Raw genomic sequence first — 17,891 nt, 5'->3', positions numbered from 1 at the left:
GCAATGAAGAATAACAAATATTTACACAGCATGGATATTACAATGGGTACAATAAAAGCCTAGAGATGATTTGAACTGCATGGGAGGTGTGCATAAGTATATGCAAATACTACCCACTTTATTTTTTTTACATTTTAAATTTATTTTTACTGAATAAAATTTTTTTTTAGTACACAACATCAAGATTTACTGTAAGCAAGGCATGGTGCAGACCCCTGTAAATCCAGCTACTCCAGAGGTACAGACAGGAGAATCTCAAGTTTGGCCAGTCTGGGCAAAAGTAGGGAGAACCGATCTCAAAAACAAAACAGAAGCAGAAAGGGCTGGGGGCATGGCTAAAGTGGAGGCTTGCCTAACATGGGAGAAGCCTTGAGTTCAATCCTCTGTAGCAAAAAGAAAAAACAAACAAAAAAAAGATTTACTACAAAGTTTCAATAACAACAAAAGTACCATCAGTGGGGTGTTGAAAGAACAGGTAAGTAGATCAAAGAACAGAACAGAGGGCTGGCGGAGTGGTTCAGGTGGTAAAATGCCTGTCTAGCAAGTCTACACCATTTATATAATGGACTTCGTACCTACGGGAGCCCTGGAACCCATCCACAGATACTAAAGGACAACTGTACTATTTTTTTCCTATACATACATACCTTTGGTAAAGTTTAATTTATAAATTAGGCACAATAAAATATTAATAACAACAGCTAATAATAAAATTATTACAATTATCTTGTTTATGCTATATATATCGTAATAAAAGCTATTCAAAACTTATCATCTCTGGAATTTTCCATGTAATATTTTTGGACTGCAGTTGACCATGGAGTAACTGAAACCTTGGGAAGTAAAACTGCAGATAAGGGGGCACTACTGTATCAACTTTAGTTCTTTTTTAAACCAAAAAATTCTCTATGGAGTCTCCCAAGTCTCATTCTTCTCCCTCTCTCCCCCAGAATAAATGGTTAGACTAATAGTCTCAAGCATGTTTTTAAAATGCTATTATACAGACATGCATCAACATGAGATAAGGTATTCTTGTGGGGTTTTATATTTAAATAAAGACCACTTAATAAATTTTTCTCCATCTACATCATGTTTCTGACATTTAGCCATGCTGATATGTGTACCTCCAGCTCATTTTATTTTCATTGCTGGGGTGGTATTTCATCGTACAAACAACAAAACAGTATTCTCGGGAGACGGGATATAAAGTTAGACGGGAAGGTTACACAAAACAGCACACTGAGACCTTCAAAGAGAGAGGAGAGAAGAACATGTTTATTCAGATCAGTTGTTGAGTTTGCACTTCAGTGATGACAACCTGGCTAGTCAACAAAGTGCACCAATTTTCTAGCAGGGAACTCCGTGTGGTTAGGATGGTGCGAACCAGCTCAGACAACTTGGCCTTGTTCCTCTCATGTTTCATTCCAGTTTTGAATAGTGTAACTGAATGCAGCAAGAGTCGGCTAAGTGTCTTGCCGTTTGCAGAGCAATGTGCCAGGCAATGGGAATATGGACATGGGCAGTAAGAGGTGGCCTTCTGTATGGGCAGGAGACAAATGAGATAAAGACAGATTCTTTAGTCTGGTGTGCCAAGGGCACTGACAGTGTAGTACAGGCCACCAGAAGGCCCTGATGCACAGCCTTGACTTTACTCCCAGGTCCTGGATAAGCAGGTATTAACTAGGGTAAATGGTCAAGGGAGGGCATTTCCTGAAAATTTTTACAGAGATTACTCTGAGGTTCAAAAGTATACAGATTCTGTCAGAATACTTCAGTTCAAATGGTAGGTTCTAGTCGACTTTTAAGATGGGGAGTCACTATTTGTCTAGGTTGGCCTCAAACTCTCAATCCTACTGCCTCCACTTCCTGAGTGCAGGATTACAGCCTTAAGGTCTTAAAAGTACATTTCAAAGCAAGATCTGTCCTTTATCAATTCCAGATAGGTCTCACACTGATTAAAATCAGATCCTCACCTCGGCCTGCAGATCTTGGTACTAGAAAGGTTGACTACTTCCAAGATAGGCCCAGGCTGCAGGGGGACCTGAGCAAACAGTTCTGTGGGCCTAGGCTTGCTGCCTCACCTGCATGATGTCGATGGCCATTGCCTGTGTCTGGACCCCCTCCACGTTGTTCATCAGCCAGTGCACCACCTCAGCACTGATGAAGCAGCATGGCGAGAGGCCCTTCTGTTCAGAGAGCAGCTGGACTCCTGTCCTGGGTTCCAGTGCAGTGAGCAGGGTGTGTGTGTAGCCATGGGCAATAAGCAGAAAGAAAGGATGAGAAAGGCACTACCCTTAAAATTTATTATTTTAAGTAAGGGCCCCCCCACACCTCCAAAATGTGATTTCCCTATGTGATTCCTAGACAGAGAGAAGTCCCTGTGACAGGATGGGGCTAAGGGGAAATGGGAGAAGGGAGCTGACATTAGAGAATACCTTGCTTGTCAGGCCTAATACCAGGACCTCACGTAACTATTTAAGTTAATTTTTCCATCAACCTCAACCATGTGTTAAACACTTTAAAAAAAAATCCCACTGTACAAACAAGGTTAACAGAGGCTCAGTGAAGTAACTTGCCACAGCTGGTCAACAGCAGAATGAGGATTAAACCCATCCAACAACACCTATGGCCCTACTGTGGCATATAGGAACCTCTTGCCCCTGCACCATGCACATGACGAGCTACTTACGAGGGATGTTTCATGGCTTCCAGGATCTCCACTAAGGTGGAGGATGACGTCAAAGAGCTTGCTGTCAACTGTTGAGAGCTGTAACAGATAGTGTTAAAAACAAGAGGATACACACATGGTCAAGGACATCAATATTTCTTTCTTTTCCTTTCTTTTTTGGCAGTACTGGGTTTGAACTCAGGGCCTCACACTAGGTAGACGCTCTTCCACTTGAGCCACTCTGCCAGCCCTTTTTTGTGTTGGGTAATTCAAGATAGGGTCTCATGAACTATTTGCCTGGACTGGCTTTGAGCCACAATTCTCTTGATCTCTGCCTCCTGAGTAGCTAGGATTACATTCAGGCTTGGGCCACCAGCACTTGATCAACTCTCTACTTCTTATGGAGCTGGAAACCAGGACAGTACTGACATTGAAGGCATCCAAGCAAATTCTGGATGGCTTGGAGGGTTTCCTACTTCCAAGGTGCACACTTTAGAGAGAAAAAGAAAGAAAGAGGGGAAGAGAAGGGAAGGGAAGGGAAGGGGAGTGGAGAAGAGGAGAGAAAGAAAGGAAGAAATTAAAAAAGAAAGAAAGAGGAATGCACAGTAGCTTAAGCCTGTAATCCTAGCTACTTGGGAGGCAGAGATCGGGAGAACCGCAGTTCAAGGCCAATCCAGACAAAAAAGTTCCCAAGACCCCATCTCAACTAATGACTGGGAGCGGTGGTGTGTGCTTGTCATCCTAACTACACAGGGAAGTATAAATACGATGATTGCAGTCCAGGCCTGCCTAGGCATAAAGCAAAATCTTATCTTAAAAATAACCAAAAAAAGGGCTGCTGGAGTGGCTCAAGTGATAGAGCGCTGTCTAGCAAGTGTGAGGCCCTGAGTTCAACCCCCAAAGTACCTGCAAAACAAACAAACAAAAAAACCAGAATACAATTCTGTGTCTAAGCAAATCAACCCTTAAGCATCTCCCCTTTTACTATGCTTCAAACCCAGCCTTCCTTTTCAAGAAACCTCCTTGGACTGCTCAGGTTTTGCCCCAAGGGCCTTTCACAGTCACATGTTCAACATTCATAGTGAATGCTCGAGTATGGGGGACAGAATCCCAGTACTTCAGTGACTTGGTTTTTCTTGGCCTTAAGTTTCCTCATCTGACAAGGGAATGATACAACTCTTGTCTTTTAGTGTAGCTGTGAGGTTAATGTATGTGATACTAAATAGGACTGATACAGCCCTAAATGGTAAACAATACTAAACACTGTAACAATAGCTTCAACTCTTCAAAACTGAGGTTGATTAAAAGGAACTGGTGAAAGTCAAAGAGCAGAGAAACATCGGGGTCTAGATTTGAATTCAGGTCGGCCACATTCTGTCAAGATCTTTCTGCTACCTGCTGTCCAAGTTCTTCTTGATGGTATGAGAGTGCATTAAACATGGTTAAGCCAGCCATGGTTCCACACCACGCCTGTAATCCTAGCACTTGGGAAGCTGAGGCAGGAGGGTTTTCGAGTTTGAGGCCAGAATGGGTTACATGGCAAGGCCCTGGTGCAAAAAAAAAAAAAAAAAAATCTAGAAAAAAAACCATTTAATACTAGCAACTGAGTGGCCACCCACTATACCAAATTGGGGCCAGTTCTGGGGCTTACTCAGAAGTCCCTCAAGCTCCTTACACATCTCCCTTCCCTCCTTCTCATACTTCTCTGCCTGCCTCTCTGGGTCCAGGATTCGATGAAGCATTTCAGAGTCTCAAGCATGGGCTGAGGGTATGGCTCAGTGGTAGAACACTTGTCTAGCAGGTGCCAGGGCCTGGATTCCATCCTGACACTGCACCAAAAAAATAAAACCCAGAACCTCAGGGTTCGAAAAAGCTTTTCAAGGCCCTTGAAGTGAACTTCCTTCTAATTCTGGGCCTCTGCTGAGTCCAAGTGCCTGGATGAGAAGCTGTTTGTACTACTGCAGGAATACCTTCAAGGCAGAGAACCCTACTTCTCTAACTGCAGCCAACATCTGTGTGGCAGTGCTCATTGCTGGTGTGTTCCCAAACATGAAATGGAATCTGTTTTCTGTGATTTTTCAGTCATTGGTCCGGATTCTGCCTGCCATGTTATTTGGGTCTTCTCACTTGCAGTCTAAACAGCCCTGGTTTCTCTTTTCTTCCAAAAGCAGAAGAGAAGCTGCTGCTCTACCCTTGTAAGCAATGAGGAATCAGGAGACACACTCCATCACTGTGCACTGGGCAGCCCCTCCAAGCTTCTCCATGGCCAGGCACATGCCATGAGGCAATGAAGATACAAGCCTGGGAGAAGACAGAGGATAGAGAAAGCCCAGAACTGCACTCATCATCGCCTCTAGTTGGGCAGAATAACTGCACTAGGATGGATGTGGAAAAGGTAAAACCAGTGCAGAATTTATAACTTGAAGGAAACCAAGTGATGGCTGACAGGAACCAGCCAGGTGGCACCCTGACCATCTTCTGCTCTCAGGAAAATGGGTGCAAAGGTCAAGTTGCTTGGATCATTTAGCCAAGGACTGTTCAGTCAGTACATGGAGGCAGTAAGAACAGGCTGGGCAGAATTATTAGAAAGTCACTATGGCCAGGAAGGAAATTTAAACAAAGTTTCTTAAAACTGACAATGACATTAAAGGCCAGGACACATAACCCTATAAATATGTACAATAATTATGTTGATTCAAAATTTTGAAATAGTTCAAGCAAATGAGGTACAGGCAGCATCTCTCCCCTCTGCATACTCAGGACAGGGAACGAACAGCCACATGTGGCCACAAAAGTGACTCATTTGCTGTTGGCTCATTTCCTTACTGGCTACACGCTATCTTGTGCAAGGCACCATGACACAGGAACTGCGGTGACCAGGACAGACTTGGTCTAGGTCCCCTTCACAAAGCCCTGTACTTGGCATGGTATCTGACTCTTCTCCACATCTATGAGGGAATTTCTCAGCTATTCTGAAGGCAGTGCACAGGATATTAGTTCCATCATAAAACTGTGGGTAAGGACTGACTCACCCAGGTTCCACAAATGACCTGTGACAGGCAGCACACTGGACTCCCAGCCTTGGTGTCTTTGTGGTTGAGCTGTTCCCACCCCACAGGAAGAGCATGCGTTCAGCCATTCATAATCTCACCTGCTGTCACTGGAGTTCGCAGAGGGGAAGGCCTGTTCTCCTATGTTCTGGGAGTTTCCAAAAGTCTGGCTGCTGCCTCTATCCACAGATTGGCCTGTGCTTACCCCCAAACTGGTGCCATCTAACACTGGAGCCACCGTTTGGTCCAGGGATGCCTGTAGGAGAATAAAAATTAATATCTTGATCCAAGAATAACCAACTAAGAAACATAGTAAATAAAGTGATCTGGTTTATTCATTTGACAGACATTTATGTAAATAAATTTAAAATTGAACAAATAAATATTAATAGCTTCCCCCCAAATCTTACTCACGTGGTCCTTTCCACTCCTCTCATTCTCAGTCCCTACTGGGACCTGGTGGAAGAACTAAACTTGCCTAGAGACCAAACCCAGTTCCATGTATACTGCCTCCTATCAGAATAACAGGGGACTCCCAAACCAAGGCAGACAGGAGGCAGTCATTCACAATAAACCCCCAGAACCAAAGAAACCACTTCTGCATCAGACTCAATGAACCACTAGACTGATACTAAAGAAAACTCCTGACCAGGCATGGTGGCACTTGTCTATAATTCCAGGTACGCAGGAGCTGAAGTTAGGAGAACTATGGTCCAAGGCCAGCCCCAAGCAAAAGCTCCAGATCCCATCTGAGAAACAAACCAAAGCGAAAAGGGTGTGTGGCTCAAGACTTACAGTGCTTGCCTACAAGCAGGAGGCCCTGAGTTCAAACCCGAGGACTGCCTACCAACCCCCACCCCCCCACACACACACAAAAAAAAGAAAATTTTCTACAGAAAGAGTAGAAATGTCAGAGTCACTCCTTATAAGACTGGGAAGAGGGGGACAAAACATGTTTAGAAACAAACAGGTGACCATCACAATGGGAACCCTCTGAACCCCACAAGTCACTCTTTTCCACCCTGATCTTCCTTTCTTTTATCCATCAGTGGTACTTTCAATCTTCCAACCGCCCAGATTCAAACCTTGGAGGCACCTGATAGTCCCCCCCTTCAGCTTCATATCTAAAAGAGGCCTAGTCCTGTGGCCTCCCCTCTGTAGGTGCACCTGCATCTCTAAGTCACACCTACCCTTCCTCTGATCAGGGAGTACTGGAGCTACCTCCTAAGTGGCTATGCAATTTCAGTCTCACCCCTAAAAATGCTACCTGTGAGCCACCATTTGCATCTTCCTAAAGAACAGTTCTACCCCAGTATTCTCCAAAACCTTACATCTCCCATGAGGTACCATTCTGAGAAACGACCCACAGGGCAGGGAGGACCTGGCACATTTGCCTGACCTACGATCTCACTGTAACACCCACAATTGGGCCATGTCTACATTTCCAGCCAAATAAACTGTGCTTAAATAATCATGCATATGTGTTGCTACCCTGGGTTTTCTTTCTCCACAACCACTGTCTAAAAACCCATCTATCTTGAAGGGCCATTTCAAATGTCAAAGTCCTTAGTAAAACATCTTCTGATTAACCCCACCCCAGCCCCAAACACTGGATCTCTTTACAAGCCTGTTTTGTAGCTGACAGGTTTTGTCTCATACAAGGGTTGTATCTGTGTCATTTCCTTCAAGGGTCTAGGAGGGCAGGACTCTGCTCAACTCATATAAAATTCCTGCAGCAGCCACCAAAGATTGCATCTCAGAGCAAAATGTTCACAGAGAATTACTAAGCCTTCCAGAGTACTTTTGGAGAAGTCTAAGACTCTTAAGATGCAGTTCTTGGGTACTACTTCCACAATGATGTGTTCTATTATCAGATACTTTGTTAGGTAATATAAATAATGCTTTTTTTTTTTAGACAGGACTTCTCAATCTCTGTGCTATTGTCACTTAGGATCAAATGAGTCTTTGTCATGGGAGGCTGTCCTGGGCATTAGAGGATGTTGAGCAGCAACCCTGACTCCTACATACCAGATACTAGCACTACCTCCCCTGAATGTGACAAAAATGTCTCTAGATATTACCAATTGTCCTTTGAGAGATAAAATTTCCCCTGGTTTTGAAAGAAACACTCTGTTCTCCTATCACAGACCTCATGATTCGAAAAAGTAAACAGAAAACAAAGAAAAAAACACAGGCTTTGTCTGGATTGTAAACACCCAGAGAAATGCAGCAAGAGACAGCTTGCAATTACCAATCACCATCTGCATACAAGCTGCAAGGCTTGAAAACAGGTACCATGTTCTAAAATTAAATTAGAATAAGCTAAGTGAGGGAGATTTATGCACCTAAGTGGAGCTTATAGGCCTTGTCTTCTAGGCCCCTGTAGTAGGGTCCTTTCTCATCTATTACACCATAAGAACTGTTCTACATGCCTGAATTGAAGGATGTTCACAAATTTATGATTCCTTTTTTTTTTTTTTGGCAGCACTGGGATTTGAACTCAGGGCCTACACCTTGAGCCACTATGCCAACTCTTTTCTTGTGATGGGTGTTTTTCAAGATAGGGTCTCACAAACTATTTGCCTGGATTGGGTTTGAACTGTGATCCTCCTGAGTGACTGGGATTATAGGCGTGAGCCACCAGCTGATTCTTTATTTTGGTAGGGGAGTGACTGAGGAGTCATCTTCTAAGTCACAAGGTGGCAAATGTCTTCTGTGAAGGACCAGATAGTAAGTATGCCATGTTTTATGAGTCAATGGTATCTGCTACAGCTATTCAGGTTCTGCACAAGAAAGCACCAAGGCAGCCAGAGACAACAGGTAAATGAATGGGTGTGACTCTGCCCCAATAAAACTTCATTTACAAAAGCAAGATGGCAGGCCTGATCCCTACTCTGTACCACATAAGTCTGTCTGTCTTTCATGGGTCTGCACATCTCGCTCAGATCTTAATACCAGGGTAAGTTATGCCTCTCCTGAAAAACTCATCTGTCTTTGTCTTCTGAACACTGAATCTTGGAACAGATGTTTCTGGCTACCTGAAGTTCAGAGCTGAATTTAGCACAGAATTCTAGCTACTTTGCAGGGCTGTCTTATTTTTTATTTCCTGAGTTTCCTGCATCTAGGCACAGTTTTATTATGTAGGTCGCATTTTACTTCCACAATCTACCTGAAATAACTTTTTTGTTTTTATTTATTATTTTATCATTTTTACATTTATTCACGTGTATACATTGTTTGGGCCACCTCCCTCCTCCACCCTCACCTTCCAGGCAGAACATGTTCCGCTCTCTTGTTCTTCAATTTTGTTGAAGAGAAAACAAAAGAGAAAATAAGAAAGACACAGCATTTTTGCTAGTTTGAGATAAAGATAGCTACACAGGGAGATTCCTAGCGTCGCTTCCATGCACATGTGTACTGCAACCCACATTGGTCCATCTGTACCAGACCTCTTCACTACTTCTTAGTCCATTTCCCATAGTGGCCTCTGCCAGTTTAAGATTACTATATTCACTTCTCTACAGTGAGCATATCAACCACATTCAAGTTTTAGGTTTCCTTCCCTTTCCCTATTCCTCCCATGCACATTCTCCCTTAGTGTGTGACCCATGTCCAATAATATTACTGCATTTGTTTTGGGTTTATAATCCGCCTATGAGGGAGAACATGCAATTTTTGGCTTTCTGAGACTGGTTAACTTCACTTAAGATGATGTTTTCCAGTTCCATCCATTTACTTGTGAATGATGAAATTTCATTCTCTTTGTGGCTGAATAAAATTGTGTATGAATACCACATTTTCTTAATCCATTCATCAGTAGTGGAACATCTTGGCTGTTTCCATAGCTTGGCTGCAATAAACATGGGCAGGCAGGTGCTTTTGAAATAACCTGAGTCAGATTCCTCCAGGTATATCCCCAGGAGTGGGATTGCTGGATCATATAGCAGATCTATGTTTAGTTTTTTCAGAAGCCTCCACATTGTTTTCCATAGTGGTTGCACCAGCTTGCATTCCCACCAGCAGTGCATGAGGGTTCCTTTTTCCCTGCATCCTCGCCAACATTTGTTGTTACTGGTGTTCTTGATGATAGCCATTCTAACAGGAGTGAGGTGGAATCTTAGTGTGGTTTTGATTTGCATTTCCTTTATGGCCAGGGATGGTGAGCATTTTTTCATGTGCTTTTTAGTCATTTGGACTTTGAAATACCTTTTCTTGAATAAGGACAATAGCAAACAAAAGGAAAAGGCAGGCCAGATGAACAGAATAATGGTCACCTCAAGAGAAGTCTGGCACAGGAATGTGTTAGTCTGTTAGCATTTTATTTTAACAACCTCATACCAAAATCTTCCTTGCAGAGGGATTCCACTTAACATATGTAGATACTCTTCCCGTCATCTTTAGAGTAGGCTAAACTTAGTAACTTGCCCTCTAAAAATAGAGTATAAAAAGAGGAACGACAGGGAATATTTATTCCATTTCCTGCATGGGGAGCCAGAAATGTCCCCTTCCAACTTAAACCTGTTATACTAAAACCAATCCTTAGAGCTGGTGGAGTGGCTCAAATGGTAGAACACCCGCTTAGCAAGTGTGAGGCACTGAGTTCAAACCCCAGTATTGTACCATCAAAAAAAAAAATCCTTGCTTATCAAAAACGGTGATAAGCACCATTTTATGAATGATAGCTTCACAGTAGAGACAGATGGCAATGTCAAACACAACCAATTGTTATATTCATAACTCCAATATAACCATGACAGAAACAGAAGACAAACCCAAATTTGGGCCAGATGCTGATGGCTCATGGCTGTAATCCTAGCTACTTGGGAGGCTGAGATCAGTAGGATCTCAGTTCAAGGCCACCCTGAGTAGATCGTTCTGGAGACTCCAACTCCAAAATAACCAGAGCAAAATGGACTGGAGGTGTGGCTCCTAGGTAGAGCACCTGCTTTGCAAGTGCAAAGTCCTGAGTTCAAACCCCAGTCCCATCAAAATAAAAAAAAAAAAGTGGGAGACACTCTGTAGGATGCTCAGGCCAGGTTTCCTCAAAACCATCAAGGTCATAAAAACATGAGGAAATGGGGCTGGGAGTGTGGGTCGGTGGTAGACTACACGTCAGCATATGTAAGGCCTTTGGTTCAATCCCCAGAACCAAAAAAAAAAAAAAAAAAATTAAGAGAGACAGAAAAACAAGGAAAGATTAAGAAATGGTTGCAGACCAAAGGAGACAGGGTAGCCATGACAACTAAATACAAGGGCACGCCCAGGATTGTATTCTGGAATGAAAGAGGATATTAATAGGAAAAAAAAATGGCAAAATCTAAATGGGGTCTGTTGTTCAGTTAACTAAAACAACTACCACCATCAACCCTATCAACCCTATCAGCAGCACCAATTCTCAGTCTCTCGCCAATGTTCCATCTCCAAAGCTGTGGAGACGGTGAGGGCGGGAGCCCTGTCAAGGATGCCTCTGCAATTAGCACCAACCACCACAAGTGTGTCCACCGGCCCTCGCTAGTCCCTCTGGCTCTCACAGCCCCACCTTCTCAGGCTGGAGGATAATCGGCCACCAGGAAGCAGCTACATCTGCCAGCCCAGCTCCCCAGCTGTGTCTGAAGGCTGCTGGAGATAACACTCTCCTCTGTCTTACTCAAGACAAATGGGTTAAGTGAGACTCCTGCCTTCCAGCCACCTGGCTCCTCCAGGGCAGACAGAGACATCGTGAAGGGACCCATGACAGAATCCCATATACCTTGCAGAGTGGGAGAGCTCAGGAATAACACCCAGCCACACAGCCCAGATGTTCTCCAAGGCTTATGATAACAAGGAAAGAAGGGATATTATCCCAAAGAAGGAATATCATCCAAACCAAAACTCCCCTGCAGCCTCCACGAAGGTTAACATCTGGGGGGCCAGGAAGCGATGACAGACATTAAGCTCAGAGGTACACACCTGTAGTTTCAGCTACTCAGGGAGGCTGAGCCAGGAGGATCACTTGTGCCCAGCAGTTCAAGGCCAGTCTGGGCAACACAGTGTGACCCCATCTCAAAAGAAAAAAAAAAAAGTAATATTCATAAAGGGTTTCATTTATCCCTATATTTCCCCTGGCAGTTGGCATGGTGCTGTACCCACAGGTGCCTGGTATTTGCTATCTCAATTAAACTGAATTTTTGTCTGCAGGTACCACCTCCCTCTTCCATGTGTCCATCCTAACCCTCCTTTATGAACGGTTATTTATATTTACATTTTTATATCTCCTATCATTCCATAAAACATGCAGCTACCAATAAGTAAACAGACATATACTAAGATTTTAAAAAAATTCACTAAAGAGAAAACCATAGAACAAATGTGGAATTACAATTTAAGTACTTTTTTGATTTAAGATAAGATTTTTAATGTCTGGTGTTGTACCATGCAATACAACAGCTGTTAGCTATATATGGCCATTTAAATATAAATTAACTAAAATAAAATTTCAGTTCCTGGGCCATATTAGCCACAAGACAAGTAGCTCGACAGCTATAAATGACTAGGGGCTACTGTGTTGGGCAATGAAGATACAGAGCATTTCCAACACTGCAGAAAGTTCTACTGGCCAGTACTGGTCTAGAGCAAAGGTTGCAAACGAGACACGTGCACAGGGCTGAGGCGTGGTTCAGTGGTAGAATGCTTGCCCAGCATGCCCTGGGTTCAATCCCATACGAGCAGAGAAGAGAAGAGAAGAGAAGAGAAGAGAAGAGAAGAGAAGAAGAAAGAAAAGAAAAGAAAAAAACACATACACTGGCACATCTAGTTGAAGTTTTTGTTTTCTTTTTAAGGTAGGATGGGAGATGTGGCTTAAGTGGTAGAGCCACCTGCTTTTTAAGTGCCAAGCCCTGAGTTCAAATGGCTGTTTAAGGGATAGGACACAGACCATTTCATTGTCACATAATTATTGCCAGGCGGGAACCCAGGCCTAGTATCTAGCATATTTACGACAAAAGACAAGAGCTTAGATTTCTGTATGAAATCTGATTTTTAAATTTTTCTAACTCAGAAATTAAAAAAAAACAAAGCCAGGTATGGTGGCACATGCCTGTAATTCCAGCACTCAGGAGGTAGAGACAAGAGAATCACAAGTTCCAGGCCAGCATGTGCTACAGTGAGACCCTGTGTCACCCTCACCCTGCCCCCTTACAAGAGCCTAGCTGATGGTGGTGGGTTTGGGTTAGGGCAAAGTTTATGAGTGGGTCCCTAGGAGCCTTGAGAGGGGCTAAGCCCAGAGGGACATGACCCTTTTTATTCATGTGTTTTTGACATGGGATTCTGCTACATGCAGTAGTAACCCAGTCTCAAATCACTGGGCTCAGGTAATCCTTCCACCTCAGTGTCCCAAAAAGCTGGGCCTACAGGCATATGCCACCAAGCCCTGCCTAAAAAGCCTACTTTGAGAACATCACTTCAGGCTCCCCTGAAAAACTCCCTCAGTGATTCCCCAAGCACACCAAACACTTCTGCCCTGAGTGGCCCCACAGTGCTTTCTGCACCCCCCAGCACCACTGCAGCCACACAGGAGCAGCTGTCTGGGACTGTGAGTCACCTCCAGCCCCCTCCTCCCACAAAATTAAACCAGATGGCTCCTCATGTGAGTTGCATTTCAAGGTTTGGTATTAATAATGATCAGTGGGAGAAGAAAGGGGACCCATTATCTAAAATAAGAAGGACCCCACCGCTTTTTGTGTCCGTTTTTCCTACCAATTATCTCAGAGATGGAATTTACTGGGCCTCCTGTGTCAGGGGTCAGCCTAAGTGCTAAAGAACCAAGAGTGCACAAAACAGACAGCACAGTGCCCTCTCAGAGTTCACATTTACAAAAACCCAGATTTGTACTCAAATGCAAAGTTAAACTGTGGGAGATGCTGAAAAAAAGAGTCACGGGAGCTGGGCGAGTCCACAATGCGAGATCTGAGTAGTAGATGAGCAGGAATTAACCAGACATGGTCAGAAGGACAACATGCCAGGGCACAGCAATAGGAGGAAACCTGGTACCATGGAGGTGAGTAGCGTGTAAGAGAGGAAGAGGATCAGGAAGAGGCAGAAGGTGAGGTGGAGAGGGAGATAGGGCTGCAATTATGCAAGATCTTTGATGCTATCTTAAGAATTTTGCTTTCTGCTAAAGCAAAGAAAGCCATGGAAAGGTCTGATAAGGGATAACACAGACTTCACGTAGAAGATGAGCCTGCAGGCTGGATACAAAACAGACTGGAGGGCCTGTATGGAAACAGGGAGATCACATAGGAGGCTACTGCAGGATGCGGGTGGCCTGGGGAATGTGTCCGTGGAGATGGAGGTGACCAAAAGCAATGACTTCGGAGACATTTACCAAGCACATCCACCCAGATGTAAAGGGCTGGGCTGTGAGCCAGGTCTCCTTGTGAGAGTAATTTAAGGTCAGGGAGGGGCAGAGGGAGGAGGCCCTGACACTGGCTCAGGTCTCACATGGAGGAACCACTGTATCCCTTCAGGCTCTGAGCCATGGGCAGAAGACATCCCGGGGCTGACTCCTGAGAAAAGGTTCATTACCAAGTACTTCTCATGTCTCCCAAATCCTTTAGTAAGTTTGTGATGATAAAAGTCAATTTCCAGAGAATGAGATGCAGAGAAGAAGACTGCTATCACTCTGTTCTAGTTATCAGACAGAGTGACACATTCACTATTATCAGAATAATGAAATGGTGGCATTTTCCAAGTCTGGCACATAGCTTTGCTACCAAGAACCCTCTGTGCACCGCTGTCTGCTCTAATTTTACAGGTACTTCTTTTCCTTAGTAAAACTGGCTTGGAGTGACAACCCCTGCCTCCCAACTCGGCCATCAAGAACTCCTCAGCAAACAGCTGCTCTCAGGAACAAAAACCATGGCAACACCCAGGCAACTCAGCAAGAGCTAGAGGACTTCTGTTGTTCCCAGAGTCCAACAGGGTCATCACATAATTAGTCTAAGCCCATTTCCACACACACACACACACACACTCATGAGAAAACAGCTGACTGGCTCGCTAACTCACTGGTTGTACCCTGCCCTGCCTCCCAGCTTTTGCCTCCTTCTCCTCTACACTGGTACACTGTGGAGAATGACTGAAACAGGTCTGAGCTAACCGCAAAGATGCTCCGTCTCATTTTGTTCTCACAGCAACCGGATGAGAACGCAAGTATTAGTCCATTCCAAAGACGAGAAACCCACGAGTGGGAGAGGCTAGTGCAGCTGGGGAAGGTAGGCAGCCTGACACCAGAGCCCATGCGCGGACAGTCTTTAAATGCATAGCCACTTTTTAAAAAAAATAGCTCACTACACCCCCTGTATTTTCTGGTCCTGGTTTATGGTGGAGAGGAAAGGCAGCAGGAATAGGGTGAAGACACTAATAAGCCGAGATGCAATTAAATTGACTTTACAATCTGGCATCAAAGTGTTAAGTGGCCACTTGGTACCTGCAACGGACACCACTGCCCCCAGGATACAAAATCTATAGCTATTCAGTCTCTTATATAAAAGGGCATAGTATTTGCATATAGCCTACACACAACTCCTATGTACTTTACAGCATTTCTAGGTTACACTAATCCTAATCGTAACTAGTGTTGACTGCTGTGCATCTATCATGTAGCCAGCACCACGCTAGTCACTTACACATATCATTCCTGCCACATGCATAACTAGAAGTATTGCTTAATTACTAAATACACAAGGGTTTTCTTCTCCCTTCCTTCCCCCTCCTTCCCTTTCTTTTCTTTTGTAGTATGGAGGTTTGAACTCAGGACCTCACTCTTGCTAGGCAGGTGCTCTACCAATTGAGCCATTCTGCCAGTCCTTTTTTGTTGGGTATTTTTGAGATAGGGTCTCATGAACTGTGTGCCTGGGCTGGACTCAGACCTCAATCCTCCTGATCTCTCTGCCTCACAAATAGCTAGGATCACAGGCGTGGTGAGCTACCAGCAACTAGCTCACTCAGGAGTTTTCTAGTTATCTTTTTTCATTAACATGTAACTTACTTGCACTGTGGTAATATTCTCTATGATTTCACACCCAGACATTTGTGAAAAATGCATTATTTCTAATACTCAAAAATGGCCTTACAAGGAAATTTTTTTATTTCCTCTTACAAATGAGGAAACTGGGGTTCAGAAGCTTAAGTAGTATGCTTAAAGCCACTCCAAGACTTGAAAGTAGCTGAATCACTTGACTAGTCCCTCTCCATGCTATTAGGCTGCCTGTTAGAAAACAAAGCACATTTTATGCTATGTATATTCTACCACAACAAATAATAAATAAAATAAGCAAAAAAAGAAAAAAGGAACCAAGTGCATGGCTCATGGCTGTAATCTCAGCTACTTGGGAGGTGGATATCAGGAGGATCATGCAGTCCACAGCCAGTGCAGACAAAAAGTTAGCAGGACTCCATTTCAATCAATAGGCCGGGCGTGCTGGTGTGTATCTGCAGTCCCAGCTACATGGCAGGGAGATGGATCATGGCCTGAGGCAGGCCCCAGAAAAAAAATGCGAGACTGTACCTAAAAACAAAAACTACAGTGAAAAAAGGGCCAGAGGCATGGCTCAAGTGGCAAGGTTCCTGCCTCGCAATAGTAAGGCCCCGAGTTCAAACCCCAGTACTGCCAAAAAAAATGACAAAAGGACAATTAAATTTTATATACATACATAGAGCTCCCTTACTACCTCTGATATGAGTTGAGATTTTTCTTTCCTAATTTACACATTTATTTATTTATTTATTTATTTTAGTGGTACTGGGGTTTGAACTCAGGGCCTCATGCTTGCTAGGCAGGTGGTATCACCACTTGAGCCACTCTGCCAGCCCAATTTATGCATCTTTCTAACAACACACCTGATGAGCAATATAATCTTTATTCATGTGCCTCTCCTAAAGTCTAACATCTCTTTGCTATCCTCAGTTGGAGGAACTCATTCGCTTTTGTTGTACTTGAGAATTTCACCACACAAAGATATCTAAGTGGATTATTATATCATTGAACAACTCTCAGTTCTGTTGATTTTTCCTTATGTTAAATTCTAATCTAACTGGGTGCAATGGCTCACGTCTGTAATCTCAGCTACTCAGGAGGTGGAGATTGTGAGGACAGCAGTTTAAGCTCTGTCCAGGCAAAAAGTTAGCAAGGCCCTCATCTCCACCTATGAAGCTAGGCATGGTGGAGTGCACCTGTCACCTCTGCTACTTGGGGAGCACAAACAGATCAGGCTGGCAGGGGCAAAAACTCAAGACCCTATTTGAAAGCTAACTAAAGCACAGAAAAGGGCTGTGGGCATGTCTCAAGTAGCAGAGCACCTGCCTAGTAACAGTGAGGCCCTGAGTTTAAAACCCAGGGCTACCCAAAAAAGAAAAAAGTACAATTTAACTTGACGTACATACAGAGTACTCCCTTACCATCTCTGATATGAGGTTTTCTTTTAATTTACACATCTTTTTAACATATTACCCATATTGTGGTCAATATGAACGTTGTTTACACATCTCTCCTAAAGTCTGATCTCTGTTTGCTATTCCCACTTGGGGGAATTCACTCGGGTATGTCTCAAGTTGAAGAGCACCAGCCTGAGTGCAAGGCCAAGTTCAAACCCCAGTACTGCAGAAAGAAAAAAAAATCTAAGCCTAAACTTGTTCACAAGAGAGTCTCTTTTTAAAAAGTAAAAAGCTTAAAGGTATGGACCAAATACAGTATGCCTCCTACACTCAGAGATGAGAGACACTTAGACTAGAACTCAGAGGTACTGACAAGGATTCTCCAAGGGCCACAAGCCCACAGAGAAGGGGCAGGTGCCGACATCTGAAGACCCATGCAGACAGGCACAGCAACCTCTGGTCTAGGAAAAGCAAGATTCCTCTGTCAACTAAACCCTTACCCTCCCAGCACGGTGAACAGCATGCTGTAGGGGCTCAGCCATCACTAGTTGGAGTGTTCTTTGAGCCGCTAATATCTTTAAGTCTTGGTTTCCTCATCTGGAAAATGGCATGATAATACCTGCACCTAACAGGTCGTTACAAAGCACTAGCAAAGTGGTACTCAATAAATGTTGCTTTTCTTACTTCCACACAATAAGGACTCCTTAACTTGTGCCCTTAAACCTCCAAAGTCCCAAAGTCCTGTCCTCCTCAGCCTGCTC

General features: G+C 43.8%; 1 protein-coding gene across 15 annotated transcripts in view; it reads right to left on the bottom strand.

Moving 5' to 3' along the window:
- Depdc5 (DEP domain containing 5, GATOR1 subcomplex subunit) overlaps nt 1-17,891 on the bottom strand; it is a 139,266-nt gene that overhangs the window by 25,943 nt on the left and 95,432 nt on the right. For all 15 annotated transcript variants that reach the window (XM_074060950.1, XM_074060953.1, XM_074060956.1 and 12 more), the window contains 3 exons: nt 5,820-5,974; nt 2,690-2,767; nt 2,082-2,214 (listed from right to left, as the gene is read on the bottom strand). In XM_074060950.1, coding sequence (XP_073917051.1) covers nt 2,082-2,214; nt 2,690-2,767; nt 5,820-5,974 — 366 coding nt within the window. The remainder of the gene's footprint in view (nt 1-2,081; nt 2,215-2,689; nt 2,768-5,819; nt 5,975-17,891) is intronic.

The sequence above is a fragment of the Castor canadensis genome, chromosome 18 (assembly GCF_047511655.1).
Source record: "Castor canadensis chromosome 18, mCasCan1.hap1v2, whole genome shotgun sequence".
Taxonomy (NCBI): domain Eukaryota; kingdom Metazoa; phylum Chordata; class Mammalia; order Rodentia; family Castoridae; genus Castor; species Castor canadensis.
Note: the sequence above shows the minus strand (reverse complement) of the source record. Positions and strands in the feature narration are given on the sequence as shown.